The following is a 21,769-nucleotide window of genomic DNA, read 5'->3' on the forward strand; positions in this document are numbered from 1 at the left end:
ACGGTATGTGGAATGAAGTGGGCGGGCATCGGGAGGCCACTATGGCACGGGGCAAGCACTATGGGCAGTCTATCTGAAGTGTACCCGGCGTATAAGACGACCCCCCACTTGGAGGCATATTTTTCAGGGCCAAAAAATCATCTTATACGCCGGCAAATACGGTAGCTACAGGAAGGACCCCATCCCTACCCGGGTGAAAGTGGCCGAATGGACTAGCAAAACGATGTAGAAGTCGATGGAACAGTGTTGCTAATGTTCTAATTGTTAAGTTTGGTGGTGAGTTCCGGGGTGTTTATTTCATTATTATACCTTATAACTTAATATCTGTAACAGATCATCTTTTCATATTATAAAATCCCACCAAACTTAAAGAAAATCAACAAAGATTCTTGTTTCTTTTTTTTTAAATACCATAAAAGTGGAATTTAAGAGTAGAGTAATTTAATCTATGAAACCCTTCCTTACAAAGAAAAATAATGCTTTCATGAAAGTAGTTCTGTGAAGGGCTTAGAAGATAATGTGATTCAGGTTTGAAACTATGGCTGGGTTTCATTCAGGAAGAAGTCCAGACCAGCTGGAACATTAGTTGTTTAACTTTTGGGAGTCATTGACTAACTGCTTTGAAAGCTATTGGTCCTCTGCCCAGGAGACTTCATATGTGCAAAATTCCACATTTAATTCCAGGGAGTGATAATGAATCTGGTCTGGAAATAGGTTACTAAAGCTATCTAATACTTGCAATTTTGGTGAATTCGTCTTACTGTAAGAAAATTGTAAGTGATATTGCCGGTCAGAGGGCAAAGCATTTTCATGAAAGGGGCTACTTTGTTCCTTAAAATTTGCTTTAAGTTAATAGAAATGTCATAAAGCTGGATGAGTAGAGGGAGATAATAATTTCAGTCCTTTTGGTTTTGTGTTGTGGAGCATGGTAGAATTTTGGCAAATGGTTGTTAGGACTCTCTTTCAGGTTTTAAGTTTTTCTTTTGGCCACCTTTCCGGGGATCAAATTGAGGTGTGACCCACTTTTGCCTGGGTCAAAATAATCAGGGCATGGAGAAAAATAATCATTTTAATTTCTTTGCAGGAAGCTTTGTAAGGTTTCCAAGTTGGCAAAATCAACATCCCAAATCTGAGTCATATAAAAGCCATGAATTGAAATATAGGTATTTTAAAAATAAAATTTCTAAGTTGTGAAATGCATCTTTGAATACTTGAGATCTTCCTCAGGTAAATCTCTCAGCTGAATCAGGAACACAGCATGCCATTTGTTTACGGGTACTCGATGATGTGAAGAGCCGTATCATGTTTTCTTTATCTGGCATTTGACAGCTGTTAACTAGTGAAATGAGAGATTAGAGTCTGTGCAACTAAAAGCATACACTGGATCCCTTCAAACAAAACCATGTCACGGTCTCCATAAAGTATTGAATTAGCCGATTGGCAAGATGTATATGTTGTGCTATGGAGAGAGATACCTTTTCTTATAAGTACCACGCGCTAAGCGATTGCACCACTGAAGCTCTAGAGATACCTTTTCTTAATGAAGAATATAGAATATGTCATTTTCAAATTACAGTTTCTATTTACTATTGTTCTGTGTCAGTTTCAGATGTACAACATAGTGGTTAGACAATTCATGTACTTTACAGAATGGTCCCCTGATATTTCAAGAACCCATCTGACCCCATACATACTTATTACAATACTAGAGGCCTGGTGCACAAAATTCGTGCAAGAGTAGTCCCCCCCCCCCCGCCCCCCCGGCTGCCAGCCACCGGCTTCCCTCGCAGCCCTGGCTTCATCTGGAAGGTCGTCCGGTCTAATTAGAATATTATGCTTTTATTATTATAGATTATTGACTGTATTTTCTATGCTGTAATCTACATCTGTGTAACTTCTGTAACTACTAATTTGTATTTCTTAATCCCTTCAAGTTTTTCCACCCAGTCTCTCAACCCCCTTCCTTTCTGTCAACCATAAGTTTGTTCTCTGTATCTATGAATCTGATTCCATTTTGTTTGTTCATTTATTTTGTTCTTTAGATTTCACATATAAGTGAAATCATGTATTTGTCTTTCTCTGACTTATTTCACTGAACGTAATACCTTCTAGGTCCATTTATGCCTTTGCAAAAGATAAGATTTAATTCTCCTTTATGGCCAAATAGTATTCCATAGGTATATGTACCACAGCATTTTTATCCACTTAATGCTGCAGTAAACATGGGGGTGCATAAATTCTTACGAATTAGGGTTTCAGGTTTTTTAGGACATATTCCCAGAAGTGAAATTGCTGGGTCATAAGGCAATTTTTAATTTTTTTTTCAATTTTTAATTTTTTGAGGAACCTCCAAATTGTTTTCCATAGTCGGTGAACCAATATGCATTCCCACCAATGGTGCATGAGGGTTCCCTTTTCTCTGTATCCTCACCAACACTTGTTGTTTGTTGATTTCTTGATGGAGGTGTGAGGTGATAATCTCATTGTGGTTTTGATTTTCATTTCTCTGATGATCAGTGACTTTGAGCAACTTTTCATATGGCTGTTGGCCATCTGTATATCTCCATTGGAGAGTGTCTCTTCAGGTCTTCTGCCCACTTTTTAGTTGGGTTGTTTTTCTAGTGTAAAGTTATATGAGTTCTTTATAAATTTTGGATATTAACCTGTTATCTGTCATATGATTGGGAATATCCTCCCCCATACAGTAGATTGTCTTTTCTCTCTGTTGATGGTTTCCTTTGCTGTGCAAAAACTTTTTAGTTTGATGTAGTCCCATCTGTCTCTTTTCTCTCTTACTTCTCTTACTCAAGATGTATCAGAAAAAAACATTGCTACAAAAAATGTCAGAGATTTTACTGCCAATGTTTTCTTCTAACAGTTTTATGGTTTTTAATCTTACATTTCAATCTTTTGAGCTTATTCTTATGTATGGTGTAAGAAGGTGGTCTAGTTTCATTTTTTTGCCTGTATCTGTCCAATTTTCCAAACACCATTATTGAAGACTATCTTTACATGTTCTTGCCTCCTTTGTCAAATATTAATTGAACATAAAGGCATGGGTTTATTTCTGGGCTGTGTGTTCTGTTCCATCGATCTATATGTCTGTTTTATGCCAGTACTATGCTGTTTTGATTAATATAGCCTCATTATTATAGTTTGAAACCAGGTAGCATGATACATCCAACTTTGGTCTCCTTTTTCAATGTTGCTGAGGCTATTTGGGGTCTTTTGTAGTTCCTTATACATTTTTAGATTATTTTTTCTAGTTCTGTGGGCTCAGTGGATAGAGCATCGGCCAACGGACTGGGGTCCCAGGTTCGATTCCGGTCAAGGGCATGTGCCTTGGTTGTGGGCACATCCCCAGTAGGAGATGTGCAGGAGGCAGCTGATCAATGTTCTAACTCTCTATCAATGTTTCTAACTCTCCATCTCTCTCCCTTCCTCTCTGTAAAAAATCAATAAAATTAAAAAAATAAAGAAATACACCTGCTTTCTGAATATTGATCTTGTGTCCTGCTAGTTTACTGAATTCATTTATCAGATCCAGTAGTTTTTTGCTGGAATCTTTAGGGTTCTTTATATACAGTACTAAGTCATGCACATATTGACAGGTTTACTTCTTTTCTTTCTGGTTTGGATCCCTCCTAGTTCTACTTCTTGTCTGATTGCTGTAGCTAGGACTTCCAGTACGATGTTGAATAAGAGTGGTAATAGTGGATATCCCTGTCTTGTTCCTGACCTTCAGGGAAATACTTTTTTTTCCCTGCCCATTCATTGATCTATGATGTTGGTTGTGGGTTTGACATACATGGCCTTTATTATGTTGAGGTATGTTCCTTTTAGTCCCACTTTGCTGAGAGTTTTTTTTTTATCATAAAAGGATGCTGGATTTTGTCAAATGCTTTTTCTGCATCTGTTGATATGATCATATAATTTTTATCCTTCATTTTGTTAATGTGGTATATAATGTTAATTTATTTGCAGGTATTTTACCAACCTTGCATCCCAGGAATAGATTCCACTTGATTATGATGTATGAACTTTTTAATGTATTGTTGGACTCTGTTCACTCATATTTTGTTGAGGATTTTTGCTGAGGTCATCAGGGATACTGAGCTATAAATTTCTTTCTTTATCTGGTTTTATAATGAGGAAAATACTGGCCCATAAAATGAGCTTAGAAGTCTTCCATCTTCAAACTATTTAGAATAGTTTGAGAAGGATAGGTGTTAGTTCTTCTTTGAATGTTTGGTACAATTCACCTGTGAAACCATTTGGTTTAGGACTTTGGTTTGCTAGGTTTTTATTTTATTACTGCTTCAATTTCATTAGTTGTAATTAGTCTGTTCAGATTTTCTGTTTCTTCTTGATTCAGTTCTGGAAGTCATATGTTTCTATGAATTTATCCATTTCTTCCAGATTGTCCAATTTTGGGGCACATAGTTGTTTGTAATATGTTCTTATGATCCTTTGTATTTCTTTGGTGCCAGTTGTTACTTCTCCTCTTTCATTTCTGATTTTATTATTTGGGTCCTCTCTTTTTCTTGACGGGTCTGGTTAAAGGTTTGTCAGTCTTTTTTTATCTTTTCAAAGAACCAGCTCAGGGTTCCTTTGATCTTTTGTATTTTTTTTAAAGGCTTTATTCTGTTTATCTCTGCTCTGATCATTATTATTTCCTTCCTTCCTTCTCACTTTGTACTTTGCTTGTTGTTCTTTTTCAAGTTCCTTTAAGTGTAAAGTTAGGCTGTTTACTTGACATTTTTCTTGTTTCTTGAACTAGGCATATGATGCTATGAATTTCCCTCTTTGTTTTCATAGCCAGGGATCTGTAAATTAGGTTTGCAGTCTACATTTATTTATTTATTCATCCAGGGATTACAAGTATCTACAGGTTTATTACTTGTTAAAAATTTAGCATGTAGTATAGAAATAGAAACGTTTTAATATTTTTTCTATAAGAGAGGCATAAGTAAAGTATGACCATTGTTAGTTTAGATGTGGGAGAGGTCATGTCCTGTGGAAAAGAATTGGGAAAAGATTCTTGCAAAAACATTTGAGATGGTATTTCAAAGGGTACATGTGATTTCAGGTAAAGGTTGGGAGCCTTAGTGCGATGTTTGCCCCATGCTAGGTCAAGGTGTCAGCGTAACAGACATTCAGAGTAAGGACTGTGCATGGTATCCGCATGAGGCAGTGAACAGTCTTTTGAGCAGGAATATGGGAGTGTGTAGGGGTGTATTGGGGATATGTTTGGAGAGGTAGGCTGATGGTAAAGGCTGTGTCTGATGAGCCTTTAATTTAAATAAGTAATGGAAATTCACGGAAGATGTTTTATATGAGAGAGGGTAGTAGTAATGGTGGTAGGCTAATACAGCTGGATTATCTACTAACTGCATTTGTGTATTAATTGAATTCATGTCTCTTTTAGGAAGTTCACGATTTATTACAAGACTATGAGTTAAAGTATTGTTATGTGGACAGAAATAAGCGAACAGGTAAGATTTCAGTTCTAAGCATTTAATTTCATTTTGGTTATACATGTAGTCCTTATAAAATAAAAATGTGTAGTGTCTTTTCATTCTTAAGTTAATCACTGAAATTCTTAAGTATTAAGTCATATAAATGTTACAATTAAAATTTATTTTCTGAAGATAATATTAGTATCCTAATTTTTAATCACATAAATTAATACGAAGTTACTAGAGCCTTATGGCTTTTTATGATGACTGTTTTAATGTTATAGTTTTTTCGTTTGTTTTCAATATGTTTTTATTTATTTCAGAGAGGAAGGAAGAGGGAGAGAGATAGATAGAAACATCAATGATGAGTGAGAATCGTTGATCAGCTGCCTCCTGCACGCCCCTATTGGGGATCGAGCCGGCAGTCCAGGCATGTGCCCTTGACCAGACTCGAACCTGGGACCCTAAAGTCTGCAGACCGATGCTCTATCCATTGAGCCAAACCAGCTAGGGCTAATGTTACAGGTTTTAATGTTATAATGAATATTCCTTATAGGCTTTGTATTCTTCAGTTTTAATAATTTATTAAACTAGACTTGTTGAATAAACTGTATGATTTGACTTTAGCTGGGCAAATTGGGATATTTGCTTAACTTTTCTGGGTATTTTATATCTGTAATATTAAAATTCTATACTAGATTAGTTCCATTATATGATATGTAAATGTCTAAAACATCTCTTTTTTTAGTTGATGAACAGTAAGGGAAATTATGGAGGATAATATAACCACTATGTACACATCCATTCCCAAATTAGCAAATGTTTATAAAAATATTTTTTTAAATGTTAAAAAAAAATTTGTCATATATATATATATATACATATATATATATTTTAGAACCCTAGTGTAGATCTATTGAATAAAGATCTCTGGTAGTATGGTCAGAATTCTGCATTTTTATTTCTGACTTTAAAAATTTGAAAATAGGAACATTATAGATAAAAATGAAATCCAGTGTCTACTTGTCTTCCCTCCCTTCTTCCCTGGGGGAGTAGCACTTATGAATTCGGTACCTACTTTCTGCACTTAGCTGTTATATCGTGGCAGTCATTAGAGCTGTTCACAGATTCTTACCCTTTTTCTCCTGGGCGTGAGGTGAGGTCGTTCTCTGTCCCTCTTTGAGGTTGGAAGTGGGCATGTGATTTGCTCTTTGGTGAATGAAGTGCGAATGGAAATGACGTATCCCTTGTAGGTGGAAGGTGTTAGCGCCAGCCTGTGGTTCACTGCTCACCCTCTCCCCGTAAGACGTTGAGGAAGATTGCAGCACTTCTTCCAGCTTAGCTCCCAGGGTGACTGTGAGGAGCAAACCAACCTTCCTTCCTTCCTTCCTTCCTTCCTTCCTTCCTTCCTTCCTTCCACTGTAGGATATGCAGCATCAACAACAAAATCCCTTCTATTTTGTTAAGCCATTGAGATTGTGGAGCTATTTGTCACCATTATACCACGGCTAATACCTGTAATTTTATTATATGTATAATTAATAGTGTTGTTCTCAGTGTTTGTAAAAACTTTACATAAATGGTATTATACATGTTTCATTTAGTTACTTGCTTAGTTTCAGATCTTTCCATGTTGATCTATATAGCTCTAGTTCATTCATTTAAACTACTGTATATTATTCTATCTTGTGAATTTATCACCATTGATAAATCTGTTCATTACTGGTAGGCATTTAGAAGCTTTAACTTTCCAGTATTTCAAAGGTGCTGCAATGAATATCCTTATTTTTGTCTTCTAATATACATTGTAACTATTTCTCCACAAGTAAATTACTGGGTCATATATTATGTACAATTTCAGTGTTACTAAATATTGACAAAGGGATTAGTGGTAACAATCTTCACAGCTCACACAGGGCTGGGAATAGTGCTATTCCCATCAGCTAGGCTGACAAACCTCACGATTCATGGTGCATCAGGAGGAGTATTCAGAAGGGTCTTATCTCAAGAGTCAAGAAAATCAACTCTGGTTTTACCTAACAAAATTTAAAAGTGAGACCAGAAAGGATCAAACTGTTTCCTAGTAACTCAACCACATCCTAGAACAAAACTTAAGAATATTTATAGAAAGACAAAAATATCCAGCACCCAACTAGGTAACATTTATAGTGCCTGGCATGAAAAAAAAGTTACCAAACATAACAAAGGAGCAGGAAAATACAACCCATAATAAGGAGAAAAATCAATCAAAATGACTTAGAATTTAAACAAAATAATAAATGAAAATGGAGAACAGTTTTTATAACAATGTCCCATCTGTACAAGAAATTACAGTAAAGATTGAGTATGTTTAGTGGAGATATGGAAGATATTGAAAAATACCAAGTCAGATTCCTAGAGATGAAAACTACAATGTTGGAGATTAAAAAAAAATACAGTAGATGGGATTAACAGCAGAATAGATGTTGCAGAAGATTACTGAACCTGAATACATAGAGATAAGAACTCTCTAAAATGAAAAAGAGAGCCAGAAGAAGGCTATGAAACATGAACCAAGTACCAGCGAGCTGTTGGACAACTTCAAAAGTCCTTAATAGTAGAGTGATTGAAGCCTCTGAAAGAGGTTTGGGGCGGGAGGGTGCATATTTTTAACTTGTGTTTCTGGTCATGGTATTAGTTTAGCGGGGGTGTCAGTGTCAAAGAATACAATGAAATAGAAAATATTTGAGTGCTTTGCATATGGTAATAGTATGACTTCCTGATACTTTTGTTTAAAAAATATATATGTATGTGTGTACTGAGTCGCAGATATAACATGTATTTCTTATTGTGAGTCATAGTCACAAAAGTTTGAAAACACAGGCTTAGAAAACTCATTTATTTTATCTTCCAGCATTTGTTACCTTACTGAATGGGGAACAAGCCCAGAATGCAATTCAGATGTTTCATCAATATTCTTTTCGAGGAAAAGACTTAGTAGTACAGCTCCAGCCAACAGATGCTTTGCTGTGTATTACCAACTTGCCCACTTCTTTTACATTAGAAGAGTTTGAAGAACTTGTTCGTGCGTATGGAAACATTGAGAGATGTTTTCTGGTCTACAGTGAAGTCACTGGCCATTCCAAAGGCTATGGGTTTGTGGAATACATGAAAAAGGACTTTGCTGCAAAGGCTAGGTTGGAGCTGTTGGGCAAGCAGTTGGGAGCAGCAGCTCTCTTTGCACAATGGATGGATGTGAATCTATTGGCCCCAGAGCTCATTCATTCTAAGTGCCTTTGTATAGACAAACTCCCTACTGACTACAGAGATTCAGAGGAGCTGTTGCAATTTTTTTCCAGTATCCATAAACCCGTGTTTTGCCAGGTAGGTATTCTTAAGATATCACTAGAAATATTTTTAGATATCTGCTTTGTATCTATTCTGCATGCACTCACAAATTTATTATACCTGTGTGAATATCACAATGGATAATCTAATTCTACTTTAGTCTGTAATGAAGATTTTAATGTCATGGTAAATATTAAGTCAATTCCTTTTGTTGATGGACCAACTATATTGTTATATAGTTAAGTATGTATTAGCAAATCCATCACTCGTTCACCTCATTTCATCCATTCATTACACCATTCATCCATTGACCCATTCCTACATCCAAATGTTATTTATCACCTTCTCTATGCCAGACACTATATTGCTAAATGTCAGAAATACAGCTAATAGAAAGATACTCTCTCAATACCTCACAATTTTGTAGAAGAGACTGACAAGTAATCTAATCATTGTAAATCCTGTATGAAACGTGATAGAATGGAAGATAGAAAAGTATAATGAGGTTTTGAGAACATATAATTTTATCTTAATGGGGTCATGGTAAGTGAGCCATTAGAAAAGATCCTGAAGACTGACAACTACTGGTAAAATTTTTAAGCTCTTTATCATTATAAAATTAAATATTTTAGACTAAATAGACAATGCATGCTATATATATAACTTCCTTCCTTACACATGTAAGATAGCAGCTGATGAACTTTTCTCTTCCCTTCTTTCTTTATCTCCCCTTTTTCTTTAATCATATATTTGTTGAGTCTCTACAATTGCAGTAGGAAGTTTAGAGTCTGTTATTGTATAATCATATATATGCATAAATACATATATACATAATACATATGTATATATACATATATATGATGCTACCATCTTACTTAAACTTCTAATCCCCTAATCCCAATATAATAAACATCAAAGAAAGCATCTCAAGAGCTTTATAAATTTTTGTGACAAATTTTTTATTAAATCTCTGTCCAGTTATTGAAAGTTTTCTTATTGATTTGCTAATCTTGATACTAAGAATTATATAGCAATGTCCTGTGGCCATACATAATTCTTTGTAGCTTAAGTTGAGGCCTTTGATACAAATGAGGAGGGGAAAAGCCATTTATCACAAAATGCATTTGAATTATGAATCCCAGAGTCAAAAGGGACCTGAGAGGTTATCTAATCTAGCTTGCCATCTGGTAGAAAAACATTTATTATAATATTTGTGTATGACCACTTAGCTTCTGTTAAAATATTTCAAGATAATGGAAAATTAACTAGATCACAAGTCAGACCATTTGTATATTTGAGTGGCTCTCATATTGAACTGAAATACTCTCCTCTAAAACTACCTATGCCATAGACTTGGGTGATTTTTGTCTTTGGGAAGATTTAAAATGGTATAACTTATGTAGGCATGACGGTTATGATAATAAACCAGGAATAGTCCAAAGTGTTTTTAAAGTTTTCAAGAGATTAATAAAAACAACTTTATGAGGCTTTTATCAGTGGAGCTGTTAAATTTGAGCTTTTTTGTGTGGTAGGTTGACACGGACTATATTGAAGACAGTCTCTTACCTGGTAATCAAAAGAGACCAAAGAGACTAATGGCTTCTACAGATCTGATTTTGAGATCTGGTTTGGATTGTAAGAGGAATGGGGTTGTAGGAGAAATGTTTGGAAGAGGTAGGTAGACCTTTTCCCTTTCTCCCATGTGACCAGGAAACATTTTTACAGTGAAGAAAACATAAACGGACAATTTTAAAAGGAAGGAAGAGCCCTGGTCAGTATTGCTTGCTCAGTTGTTAGTGTTGGCCTGAGCACCGATGGGTTGTGGGTTTGATTTCCAGTCAAGGGCACATACCTAGGTTGCAGCAATGGTCCTGGCCCTGGTCTTGGTATGTTCAAGAGTCAACCAATCATTGTATCTCTCTCACATCTCTCTCTCTCTCTCTCTCTACTGCCCTTCTCCCCCCACCCCCACCTCCCTTCTACTCTCTCTAAAAATCAATGGGAAAAATTAAAAAGGAAGGGAGAATATGAAGGAAAAATAAAAATTTTGTGTACTATGCAAGAAAGTAGAAGTTAAGCTTCAAAAATAAGAGAAAAGAATCTAGAAATTATTTAATTGTAATATTAACTTATGAGGTGCCAAATACGCATAGAAGTGTGGTTCATGTGTCTTCTCAAAGACACACCCAGCTGAATTTTATCTCGTTGATTACTTTCTCGTGTGAATGTGTTGAAGATAATTCAGAAACGTTAAAACTTAGAAACTTTTTAGTATAGTATTTTGCTCTTATTTTTGCTCTTTGTACCAGTCTTTACAGATCCAGGACTTTAGTATCTTCCTTTACACTTTTACAGGTGGGTGACTGGAAACAAATTAAGTTCTGCATTTTAGGAGTCTTATTTAGGGCCCATTCAGAAGTAAAGATTATATGTTGCATATGGTATTTCAATAAATCTAAGGCATAGTTTTTGCAAATAAGGTTTGTTTTGGTATACTTGACCAAAATTTCTGGGATTTGCCTAAAATATTGAAATAAAAGTTGAATGTGGTTCCTCCTACTTTTCTTCTCTTGATGGTACAAACTTTATTTTACATAGACATGTAGTTCGTAATTGTTTTAGTATGTTTCATTATTTATGTATCTGGTGAATTTATTTAAAGGAGGTTTATATTATTGTGTCCTCATATTTTCTTATAAATTATCAGTTGTATACATTTCTTAATATATAGGGAATATTATCATTTGGTCTTTGACTTGTAAAATAAATTAGAAAATCAAAGAATTCAAAAGAAATGACAGAATCTTATTTATTATCCTGTCCTCCAGAAGTACTGCATCTAATCAACTAGTAATTTTTTTGAAAGAACACACTTCCTCTCCAGTATCACGCTCTGATACATTTGTTCTTGAATTTGAAAGTTATATACTGTAAAGCACAATTTCTGACTAAATGATAGACTTCCCTTTTAATAACGTGTGTTACCTCAGCTTGCACAGGATGAAGGTAGCTACGTTGGTGGCTTTGCAGTGGTTGAATATAGCACTGCAGAGCACGCGGAGGAGGTGCAGCAAGCCGCCGACGGCATGACCATCCAGGGGTGCAAAGTGCAAGTTTCCTTCTGCGCCCCAGGAGCCCCAGGACGAAGCACGTTAGCCGCGTTGATAGCAGCTCAACGCGTGGTAAGTTTGTTGTTCTTTATTAACATACTAAAAATTCTAACATTTTTAAAATCTACCGAGACTACCACTGATTGAACCTTTATTATCTTTTTGCTATATAAAGATACTCCTTTTAAAAAAATTGGTGAGTGGAATCTGTGTAATCAAGCCAAGAGTCATTACAAAAGAAGAAATTGTTTTGTCAAGTGTATTCATCTTGGGAAATTTTTGTAAGGCATATAGTTCATTAAACAAATGCTTGAGTTCCTGTTATGCTCTAAATTATTAGTATAATGTGCCTCTTTTTTTCCCCAAAGTGTTCATAAGTATCCAGAATATACGTATCCGGAATACAAATAGTAGATGTGTGCTTCCTGTTTGCTCACACAGCACATCGTAGCTACCTCTCTGTTGTCACTGTCTCCTTATTCTCCCTCTGCTTCTGCAGTTGAAGTTCCATGCAGGTAGACTTCCTTCTTCACAGTTTTTTAAAAATATATTTTTATTGATTTCAGAGAGGAAAGAAGAGGGGGAGAGAGAGAGAGAAACATGAATAATGAGAGAATCATGGATCAGCTGCCTCCTGCATGCCCCCTACTGGGGATTGAGCCTGCAACCTGGGCATGTGCCCTGATCAGGAATCTAACCGTGACCTCCTAGTGCACAGGTCGATGGTCAACCACTGAGCCACACTGGTTGGGCCACAGTTCTTTTAAAATATATTTTTATTGATTTCATCAGAGAGAGGGAGAAAGAGAGAGAGAGAGAGAGAGAGAGAGAGAGAGAGAGAGAGAGAAACATCAATGATGAGAGAGAATCATGTGTGCTTATAAGTATTAGATCTTCCATATATTTAATAATTATATTTTGTCTGTTTGATCTGTCAGTGTCTGAGAGGAATGTATTAGAAGTTATGATATACTAGAGACCCGGTGCACAAAATTCATGCATGGGTAGGGTCCCTAGGCCTGGCCGGGAATCAGGGCCAATCGGGGCTTTCCTTCCAGCTGCCAGCTGGGGCCTTCCTTTGTTCTGTGCCACCCCCTGGTAGTCAGCACATGTTATAGCGAGCGATCAAACTCACAGTTTCTGGGTCAAACTCCTGAGGGGACACTTTGCATATTAGCCTTTGATATATATACTAGAGACCCACTGCACGAAATTCGTGCACTGAGGGGGTGATCCCTCAGCCCGGCCTGCACCCTCCCACAGTCCAAGAGCCCTCAGGGGATATCCGACTGCCGGCTTAGGGAAGTAGGCCTAAGCCAGCAGTCAGACATCCTTAGTGCTGCTGCGGAGGTGGGAGAGGCTCCCACCACTGCCACTGTGTTTGCCAGCCCTGACCCCACTGATGCATGATTGGGTCTGGGGAGGCATATCATTAAGCATATTACTCTTTGATTGGTTCAGTGGCCAACTGGACGACCGGACAGTAGCATATTAGACTTTTATTATATAGGATAGATAGATAGTTTTTGATTTTTCTTTCTCCTTATTCTGTCAGTCATTGTTCCTTTCATTTATTTTGTTTTTATGGTCTTGGCTTTTGTATGCAAGATTGATATTGCATATCTTAATTTCCATACATTATGCAGTATTGCCTTGTGTTTATTGCTTCTTGGTTTTCATTTTTAGAGAATAAAACTTTTGAAAATTTGTATGGCTGTGAATATTATTTTTCACATATTTAAGAAATAACTCAGCTGGATATAAGCATATAGTTTTAAATTTCTTTTCCTGAAGCACTTTGAAAATATTAATTTGTTGCCTTCTTGAATCCAGGGCTATTGCTTTGAGATAGAAGATATTAATCTACTTCTTGTTTCTTGGAAATATGTTCTTTCTTTACAGAAAGCTTTTAGCGTTTTTATTTTGACTTTAATGTTCTTAAATTTCACATAAAAAATGTGACTAAATGTGTTTTCTTCTTATATATCATACTAGAGGCCTAGTGCACGAATTTTGTGCACTGGTAGGGTCCCTAGTGGCTGCTGGCTGCAGGGCTGGGCCTTGCTCCCTTACCCTGGCTGGCCCCACCCCCTGGTCGAACTCCAGGACGAACTCCTGGTAGAGGGGACAGTTTGCATACTATCCTTTTATTATGTAGGATTTGGAACACTATGCACCCCGTTTCATCTGTGATCTTTAATTTTTTTTAATAATGGGGAATTTTCAGCCATTATATCTTCAAAGATTTCCTTCTTTATTTTCTCCTTCAGGGATTTCTATTTTATGTAGGTGAGCACTTCCAGCCTCTTCATTGCCTTGTTTTTTGCTTTCGTTTTGCTTGCATTTTCCAGTCCCATGGTTTGTCTTACTTGTTTGCATTTCCTGCCTTTTTTATCCTTGGCTGATGTCTTTGGAAACATTCTTTGAACTGATCTTTCAGGTCACTCTTTTGTTTTTCAGTCACATGTATTCTATTTAACCTGTTAACCTATTTATTACAGCACAGGACAGAGGTTAAGGATAATGCTTTATGAGTTTTTTTGTTATCCTCATCTATATAATAGGGTTTGTAATACCAGCCCTGTAGAGTTGTTTTGCAGGATTGAGTGTTATAATCCATGTAAAATGCTTAGAATAATGACAAGTATATAGTAAGTGAGAGCTGTTTTTTTTTACAGTCATGTTTTTCATACCCAGTATTTCTTATTGGTTATTCTTTGTAACTACTTGTCCTCGCTTCATGTTACCAATAAAAATCTGTTAGGCTTTTAAGTGTTTGAAGAGGGATTCCAGATGTCAGTGTCAGTTCTCCATTTTCTGATGGCTAACAGTTTTCCTTTTGTAACAAAATACCAATATCCTTATCTATCAGGCTGGCTTTTAAAACCAGGAACAATTTCATGTTATTAGGAAGCCACCCAATTACATATATGTAAGGCCAGTCCATCTTTTTTTCTCTTATTAGAGGATTAATTAAGGAAATCAAGACCTTTATTATAAGAAAATGTTATGTAAAGCAACCCACATTATTACACTTTTGATCATTATAGTGAAGCTCTTCTGTGATATCAAAACATTCATATTTTGTTAACAAGTTATCTTCCTGTTATAAATTCAAATCTCCTTGGCATCTTTCTACTTGTAAAGATTTATCTTACTAAATTGTTAGTCTTCTTAAAGCTAATTTGTATTTAACTGAGACATTCTGTGAGGATTTTAGTATGAGCTGTGTAGTAGAGTATAACATAATTACGAAACTGTGGTTGAATGTATACAACAAAGGTATAATAGAAAGCAAATTGTATTTATCACAAAATAAATCTTATCAGATGAATGAGAATTTCTGGAAGAATGCCTTTAAAATGTCATCTTTTATACTTACCCTTGTTCTAATGTTTTCTATTTCTGTATTCATTGAAGATGCACAGTAATCAGAAGGGCTTACTTCCAGAGCCAAATCCTGTACAAATTATGAAGAGTTTAAACAATCCTGCCATGTTACAGGTTCTTCTACAACCCCAACTCTCTGGGCGAGCTGTTAAACCAGGTAAGCACCGTGTGCTGATTAAATTTAGAAAGATGGCATGAAGTTAATTGTGCTGTTTTACATGAAAAAAAAAAGCACACATTTAAATTAGTCCAGAAATAATTAATTTTCTAGGACTTTTCAATGAATTTTAATTAATGATTTGAGGTGATAATATGTTTTGGCTCTTTTTGCTGGATACAGTCTTCTTATGTGTTCCTAATTTTTTTTAACCATTAACAAATGTTATATATTAAATCTTCAGTTTAGCTCCCAGTTGACATGAATTTATAGAACAGATATTAATATACTACATTGTTATCAACTATATCAATAAAGGATATGATATTCTTTGTAATATTTTTAGCAGAATTACTTTATTGAGAAGTATTAAAGGTCTGTTTCCTCTTTGTGCTTTATTTTTGTGAAATTGTTTCATTTTGTAGAAAATGACAAAACCATTTTCTAGGCAATGTGGAAATCTTAAATCATTATCATATACACGAAATATCTACTTAGTATTCTTTCTCTGATAAGAGCTTGCTTACCTTCTGAAATGAACAACTGTACATACACAGATGTGTATTTTAGCAGTTTGAGGAAATGAATTCCTATATTCAACACTAATTTTTAGAGTAAAATATTTAGAGTAAATATGTTTGTTCAGTTTTAACCCTTCACTGGTCTAACACCAACTAGTGGACTGCAGTTCATTTCTAGCACTGACTACCCAGAGCTCACCTAAACCCCATAAGTTAAGGGCTTAGTCCCCAACACATCTGCCCCAACTTCACATTCCAGCCACAAATTCAGGGGTTCCCCAGGCCACCGTTCTGACCAACTGACTACAAATTTGGGTGTTCCTATGACCCCTCAGGTTTGATAAATTGCTAGAATAACTCACAGAACTTACGATTACAGTTTTGTTATTCCACTGGTTGGTCTTTTATGACCAGCCCCTATTCTGAAACTATTTAGGGGCCCACCTAGAATCGCTTCATTAGCATAACACAGATACTCTGGTCATTGGGGACATTCCAAAGATTGAATTTTTCTTTCAAGAACCAGGCATGAGGACCAGTTAATTCTTCATTGTACAACAATATTCATGTTAAGTACTTCATATTCTCATCAATTATTTGTGTGTAAGCAGCAGCTTTAGAGGTTTTCTGGCTCCGTCTATTACACAATCAGATATCTCTTCTGCAATTTTAATGGTATAGAGATATCCTTGTTATGTCTTGGCTAATTGAAGCCCCAGAAGCTCACTATTTCCCAAGGCAGCCTATTCCCTGGTTTGACAAATTTAATTACTAGAAGGTTTTTTTTTATAATAGGTGGCAATTCCCACAACCTTTAGCCACTTATTCTAGTTCTCCCTCTGAAGAAACACAGAATAAATCTATTTTTCCATAAGAAAAGCCTTCTAATATTTGAAGACAAGTAACATGAAATCTTAGTCATCTTTGTTTTTTTTTCCTGTCTTCTATTCTCCAGACCAATGGTCTCCTTTTATGTATTTACTTTTGAATAATGGACCCCTATCAGTGAAATGAATTTTGAACAGAGCCCCAATATATACAGTATATATATATCACATACATGTCAACTATAGAAATGCACTTTTCTCAACTCATATAGGAAGACATCTTAAACTTAATAATTTTATTCTTAAGAAGAAAGTAAATATAAAGGTTCTAATATTTTCTTTTTACACCTCTTATACCTCTTTGGAGACTACAGTTCTGTATTTGACTTTCCATAACATGTCAGGGTATGCTCTCTAGATCCCCTCCGCAAGTAGGTAAGCCCAGGGTTTCTGGGTTGTCCTGAAATGTGGTGGACATAGACATGGACATGTCCTATAGATAAGATCTGATCAGCGCAAAGTGCAGTGATCATTAAGTTTCCATGAAGTTTTCCGAGATAATATTAGTGTTTAAAGAAGTATGTCACCCTCTTGGGTCTTTTAGAAAGTATTGTTCACACCTTTGGACTCTGGCTATTTTTAGTAACTCCTCTCCAACATTATTTTGTTTTTGATCTAAGAATATATATTCTCTACTCTCCTTTCTTCTCACATGGATATATGGGCATATTAGATTATGCTTCTTTATTTTAGCTGTACTTTCACAGTTTTAACTAAGATATTTTAACATTACACTGTTAGAGAAATGATTTCACCAAGCATGGTGAAATAATTCTTTGTGTGGAGTGGCAAGGGAAGAGGATTAAATCTACCTCACTGAAATACATGCCAGACTTCTGCAGAATATATGAAAAGCTTCTTGGTATTCAGGAAAGACAAAGCATCTTGTGTCAGGGTATTATATTTTTCTTTTATAGTTGGTACTTCTTGTGTCATATTTAACAAATCTGCCGAATTCAAGGCCCGTGTTTTCTTCAAGAAGTTCTATAATTTTATCTCTTACCTTTAGATCTGTGATCCATTTTGAGTTAATTTTTGCTTATGGTGTGAGGGGAAAGTCCAGGTTAATTTTCTTTACAGTTGTTCCAACATCATTTATTTTAAAAGAGTATCCTTTTCCACTGAATTTTGGGATACCTTTTTCAAAAACCAATTGACTCTGTATCTGTGTCTCTACCTCTGGACTCTGTATTCTGTTGTGTTGATCTAAATGTCTTCTTTATACCAATAGTACTTTGTCTTGATAAATGTAGCTTTATAATCCCCCAAATCAGTTAAAGTAAGTCCTCCAACTTTATTCTTCCTTTTCCATTTCTTTTGTCTACTTGAGATCCTTTGCATTTACATATACATTTTAGAATCAGCCTGTCAATTTCTAAGAAAAATTACCTGCTTGGGAATTTGATTTATACTGAGTTGAATGGGCAGATTTGACAAATTTGAAGCCAAGTCATAAATATGGTATATATATCTCTGAATTTTTTTTAGCTCTTCTTTCATTTCCCTCAGAAGTATTTTGTTTTCAGGGTGCAAATCTCACATATATTTTGTCAGATTTTTTCATAGGGTTTTATATTTTTTCTATTTTAAATAAGATTTCTTTTTAAACTTCAATTTTCTATTGCTTGTTGCTAGCATATGCAAGTTCAGTTGGTTTTGTATATTTATCTTGTATCTTGCAACCTTATTATTTCTAGTATGTTTTTTTCCTAAGGATTTTCTATATAGACAATCATGTCATCTACAAATTAACATAGTTTTACTTCGTTCTTTCTAATATTTATACCTTTTATTTTTTTTCTTGTTTTAATAGAATAGGTAGAAATTTCAGCATAATTTGTGCATTGAGCTGGTGAGAGTGGACATTCTTGTCTTGTTCCTCATCTTACAAAGAAAGCATTCTTGTTTTATTATTAGGTATTATGTAAGCTATTGTGTGTTTTTTCTCCACAGGTTTTGTTTTCCAAGCTGAAAACTCCCTTTTACTCCTCTATTGCTGAGAAGTTATATCATGATAATTGCTGGAATTTATTTCTTTTTTCCAGTAATTGAAATGCTGTCCGGGATTGAGTTTTGTTGTTGTTGTTGTTGTCGTCTGTTGACATGATGAATTACATTGATTGATTGATTTTTAAAATATTAAACCAACCTTTCATTCCTAGGGCACACCTCCCTTGGTCATGTTGTATTATAATCCTTTGTGCATATTGTTGGTGGGAGGTGGGCTGCTCCCTTCACGGGGGAAGGGAGGGTTGTTAAGCTATAGCTTCCTGGTGAAGCAAACAGGCTCAGTGTCTCAGCCCATTAGGTTTAGCAATGTCCAATTCCTTTTGCTTTATTCTTATTAATATTTAGCTAACTATGGTAACAATAGTGCTGTTCAGATCTTTTATATCTTTACTAATTTTCTGTCAACTTATTCTGTTAGTTATGTGAGGGAAGGATGGAGCATAGTGGGAGACCTAGCCAATAGCTTAGGGTAAAAGCAGCTAGATATGAGATTGTGGACATTTTCAGTGTTTTGATTCTAGTTCTTGTTTTAAACTGGGAAGTACTGTTTTCACTAAAAGCTGTGAAATATATTTTTACTGTCCTATAACAAAATACAGTGACTCTCTGAAAAAAAGGAAGTAGTTTTTAATTTCTAACCATAAATTTTTGCTTTATATATTTTAAAACTTTGTCACTTGGTGTAGAGACATTTAAACTTGTTTCATCCTCTTGATGAACTGACCTCTTTATCATTATGAAATGACCATTTTTTATCCATCTTTCCTAATAAACAGTGTCTTTCTTTAAGCACCTCATCCTAATGATCTAATCTTCCTACCACCTACATTGAAACTACCTCATTCTAAAGAAAGCATTTTCTAATAGTCAGTTTTCCAAAAATGTAATGGGCTGCCTCAGCAAGTAATGAAAATTTGAAACAGTTTTTAAAGCAAGGGATGAACTTGTAGGGATGTTATATATGTAAGTTCCAAATGTTTTTTATCATTGAATTATTTGCTTTTTGAAGTGCTTTTTACATCTGACCTCCACTCGTTCTAATTGTTGTATTGCTAGAGAAATGTGTATATTATGACTATTTCCAGTTACTTTATAATAATAAAATGAAATTGCTTCATTTATTTTGTTCATTGTGAAAAACATCTCCTGATATGTAGTCTGGTATTTGTGCTCTTATACAAATTTGATAGAGTACAGTTACCATTCATTCCTTTTATCAACTGTTGTTTCTTTTGACTTTATTATGTAAATACTTTTTATGTATATATATTTTTCTTACAATTGTACTGTGTAGTTTTCAAAGACAGGTTTGTATTAAGTCCTTGCCTCCCACTCCTTGCCAAAATACCCCAAACCTAACAAAAATATGAGCAAATAATGTGGATTCAACCAGTAGCATACTTGTTAAAAGATGGAATTGGTTTTGTTGCACTAAAGCACTAGCGAAGAGAAAAGCTAGGTTTGGTGTTTTACCATTATTACAGAAGGTGTGGGGATTTTAAATATCGCATGGAAAGAATCCTGTCCTTTTTGTGCACTGAAAAGGTCAGTATATAAATGAACTTCCAGTTAATTTGTTAAAAGTTTAAAGAAATATTCATTTATCCTTTTTGAAGTTTGTTTTATTTTTAAATTCCATATATATCATAAAATTAAATTACTTTTATTTTCTTAAAGCAGTTCTTGGAACACCTCACAGCTTGCCACATCTGATGAATCCATCCATCTCCCCTGCATTTTTACATTTGAATAAAGCACATCAGGTATATAAACAGCATTGAATATTGAAACATCAAAAATTTGTAGTGAATATTTTGTTCTTTACAAGTAAAGTTATCAAGTTAAATGAGTATTTAAAAAAATACTTATTCATAAGTATAGGTACGTAAAAACATAATTTAGCCATGGCCAGTGTTGGTCAGTGGTTAAATGTTGGCCTATGCACGGAAGGGTTGAGGGTTCGAATCCTGGTCAAGGGCACATACCTAGGTTGTGGGTTTGCTCCCTGCCCCCCAGTCAAGCAACCAATGTGTCTCTCTCACACTTCCTTCCTCTCCCACTCCCTCTCTTCCCTCTTTTCATCACTCCTTTCCACTTTCTCTGAAAAACAATGGAAAAAATATCCTCAAGTGAGGATTAAAAACAAAGATACAAAAACATAATGAGAACATCAGATCAAATTAAGCTAATCAAAGCAGCATCGTTATATATTTATTGATTCCTGTGTGTAGGCATTAAGTAAGGAAGGGTATATTTTGTGTGGTACATTTGTCTGTAACTAAATCAGTATAGTCATTCATTGATTAACAATAGGGATATGTTCCAAGAAATGCATAGTTAGGCGATTTCATCATGTATGAATTCACCTGTGTTGGTACATCTATATTGGGCACTGGCAGGAATGGAAATTGCTTGGGTGAATCAGTGAGTGAGTAGTGAAGGCGGAGGACATTGCTGTACACTAGCATAGTCTTTATAAATACTGTACACTCAGGCAACACTAAATTCATAAAAATTATTTTTCTTCAATAAGTAAATCTTAACTTTTACTTTTTTACTTTATGAACATAATTTTTATTTTTATTTATTTAAATATATTTTTATTGCTTTCAGAGAGGAAGAGAAAGATAGAAACATCAATGATGAGAGAGAATCATTGATCAGCTGCCTCATGCACATCCCCTACTGGGGATTGAGCCCACAACCCACACATGTGCCCTTGATCGGAATCGAACCTGGGACCCTCCAGTCCACAGGCCGATGCTCTATCCACTGAGCCAAACCGGCTAGGGCTAAACGTAATTTTTTTTAACTTTTCAACTCTTGTAAAAACATTTAGCTTAAAACACACATTATACATTTATACAAAAATGCTTCCTCTCTTTATATCGTTATTCTTTTTTTTTTT

The 21,769-nt window shown here is 35.2% G+C and overlaps 1 protein-coding gene across 1 annotated transcript in view; it reads left to right on the forward strand.

Moving 5' to 3' along the window:
* The window catches only part of RAVER2 (ribonucleoprotein, PTB-binding 2), a 77,885-nt gene that overhangs the window by 19,931 nt on the left and 36,185 nt on the right, over window positions 1-21,769 (forward strand). The window contains exons 2-6 of the mRNA XM_006773237.2: window positions 5,429-5,495; window positions 8,353-8,822; window positions 11,777-11,968; window positions 15,317-15,443; window positions 20,539-20,624. Coding sequence (XP_006773300.1) covers window positions 8,400-8,822; window positions 11,777-11,968; window positions 15,317-15,443; window positions 20,539-20,624 — 828 coding nt within the window. The 5' untranslated portion in view covers window positions 5,429-5,495; window positions 8,353-8,399. The remainder of the gene's footprint in view (window positions 1-5,428; window positions 5,496-8,352; window positions 8,823-11,776; window positions 11,969-15,316; window positions 15,444-20,538; window positions 20,625-21,769) is intronic.

This window comes from Myotis davidii, unplaced genomic scaffold (genome assembly GCF_000327345.1).
Source record: "Myotis davidii unplaced genomic scaffold, ASM32734v1 scaffold205, whole genome shotgun sequence".
Taxonomy (NCBI): domain Eukaryota; kingdom Metazoa; phylum Chordata; class Mammalia; order Chiroptera; family Vespertilionidae; genus Myotis; species Myotis davidii.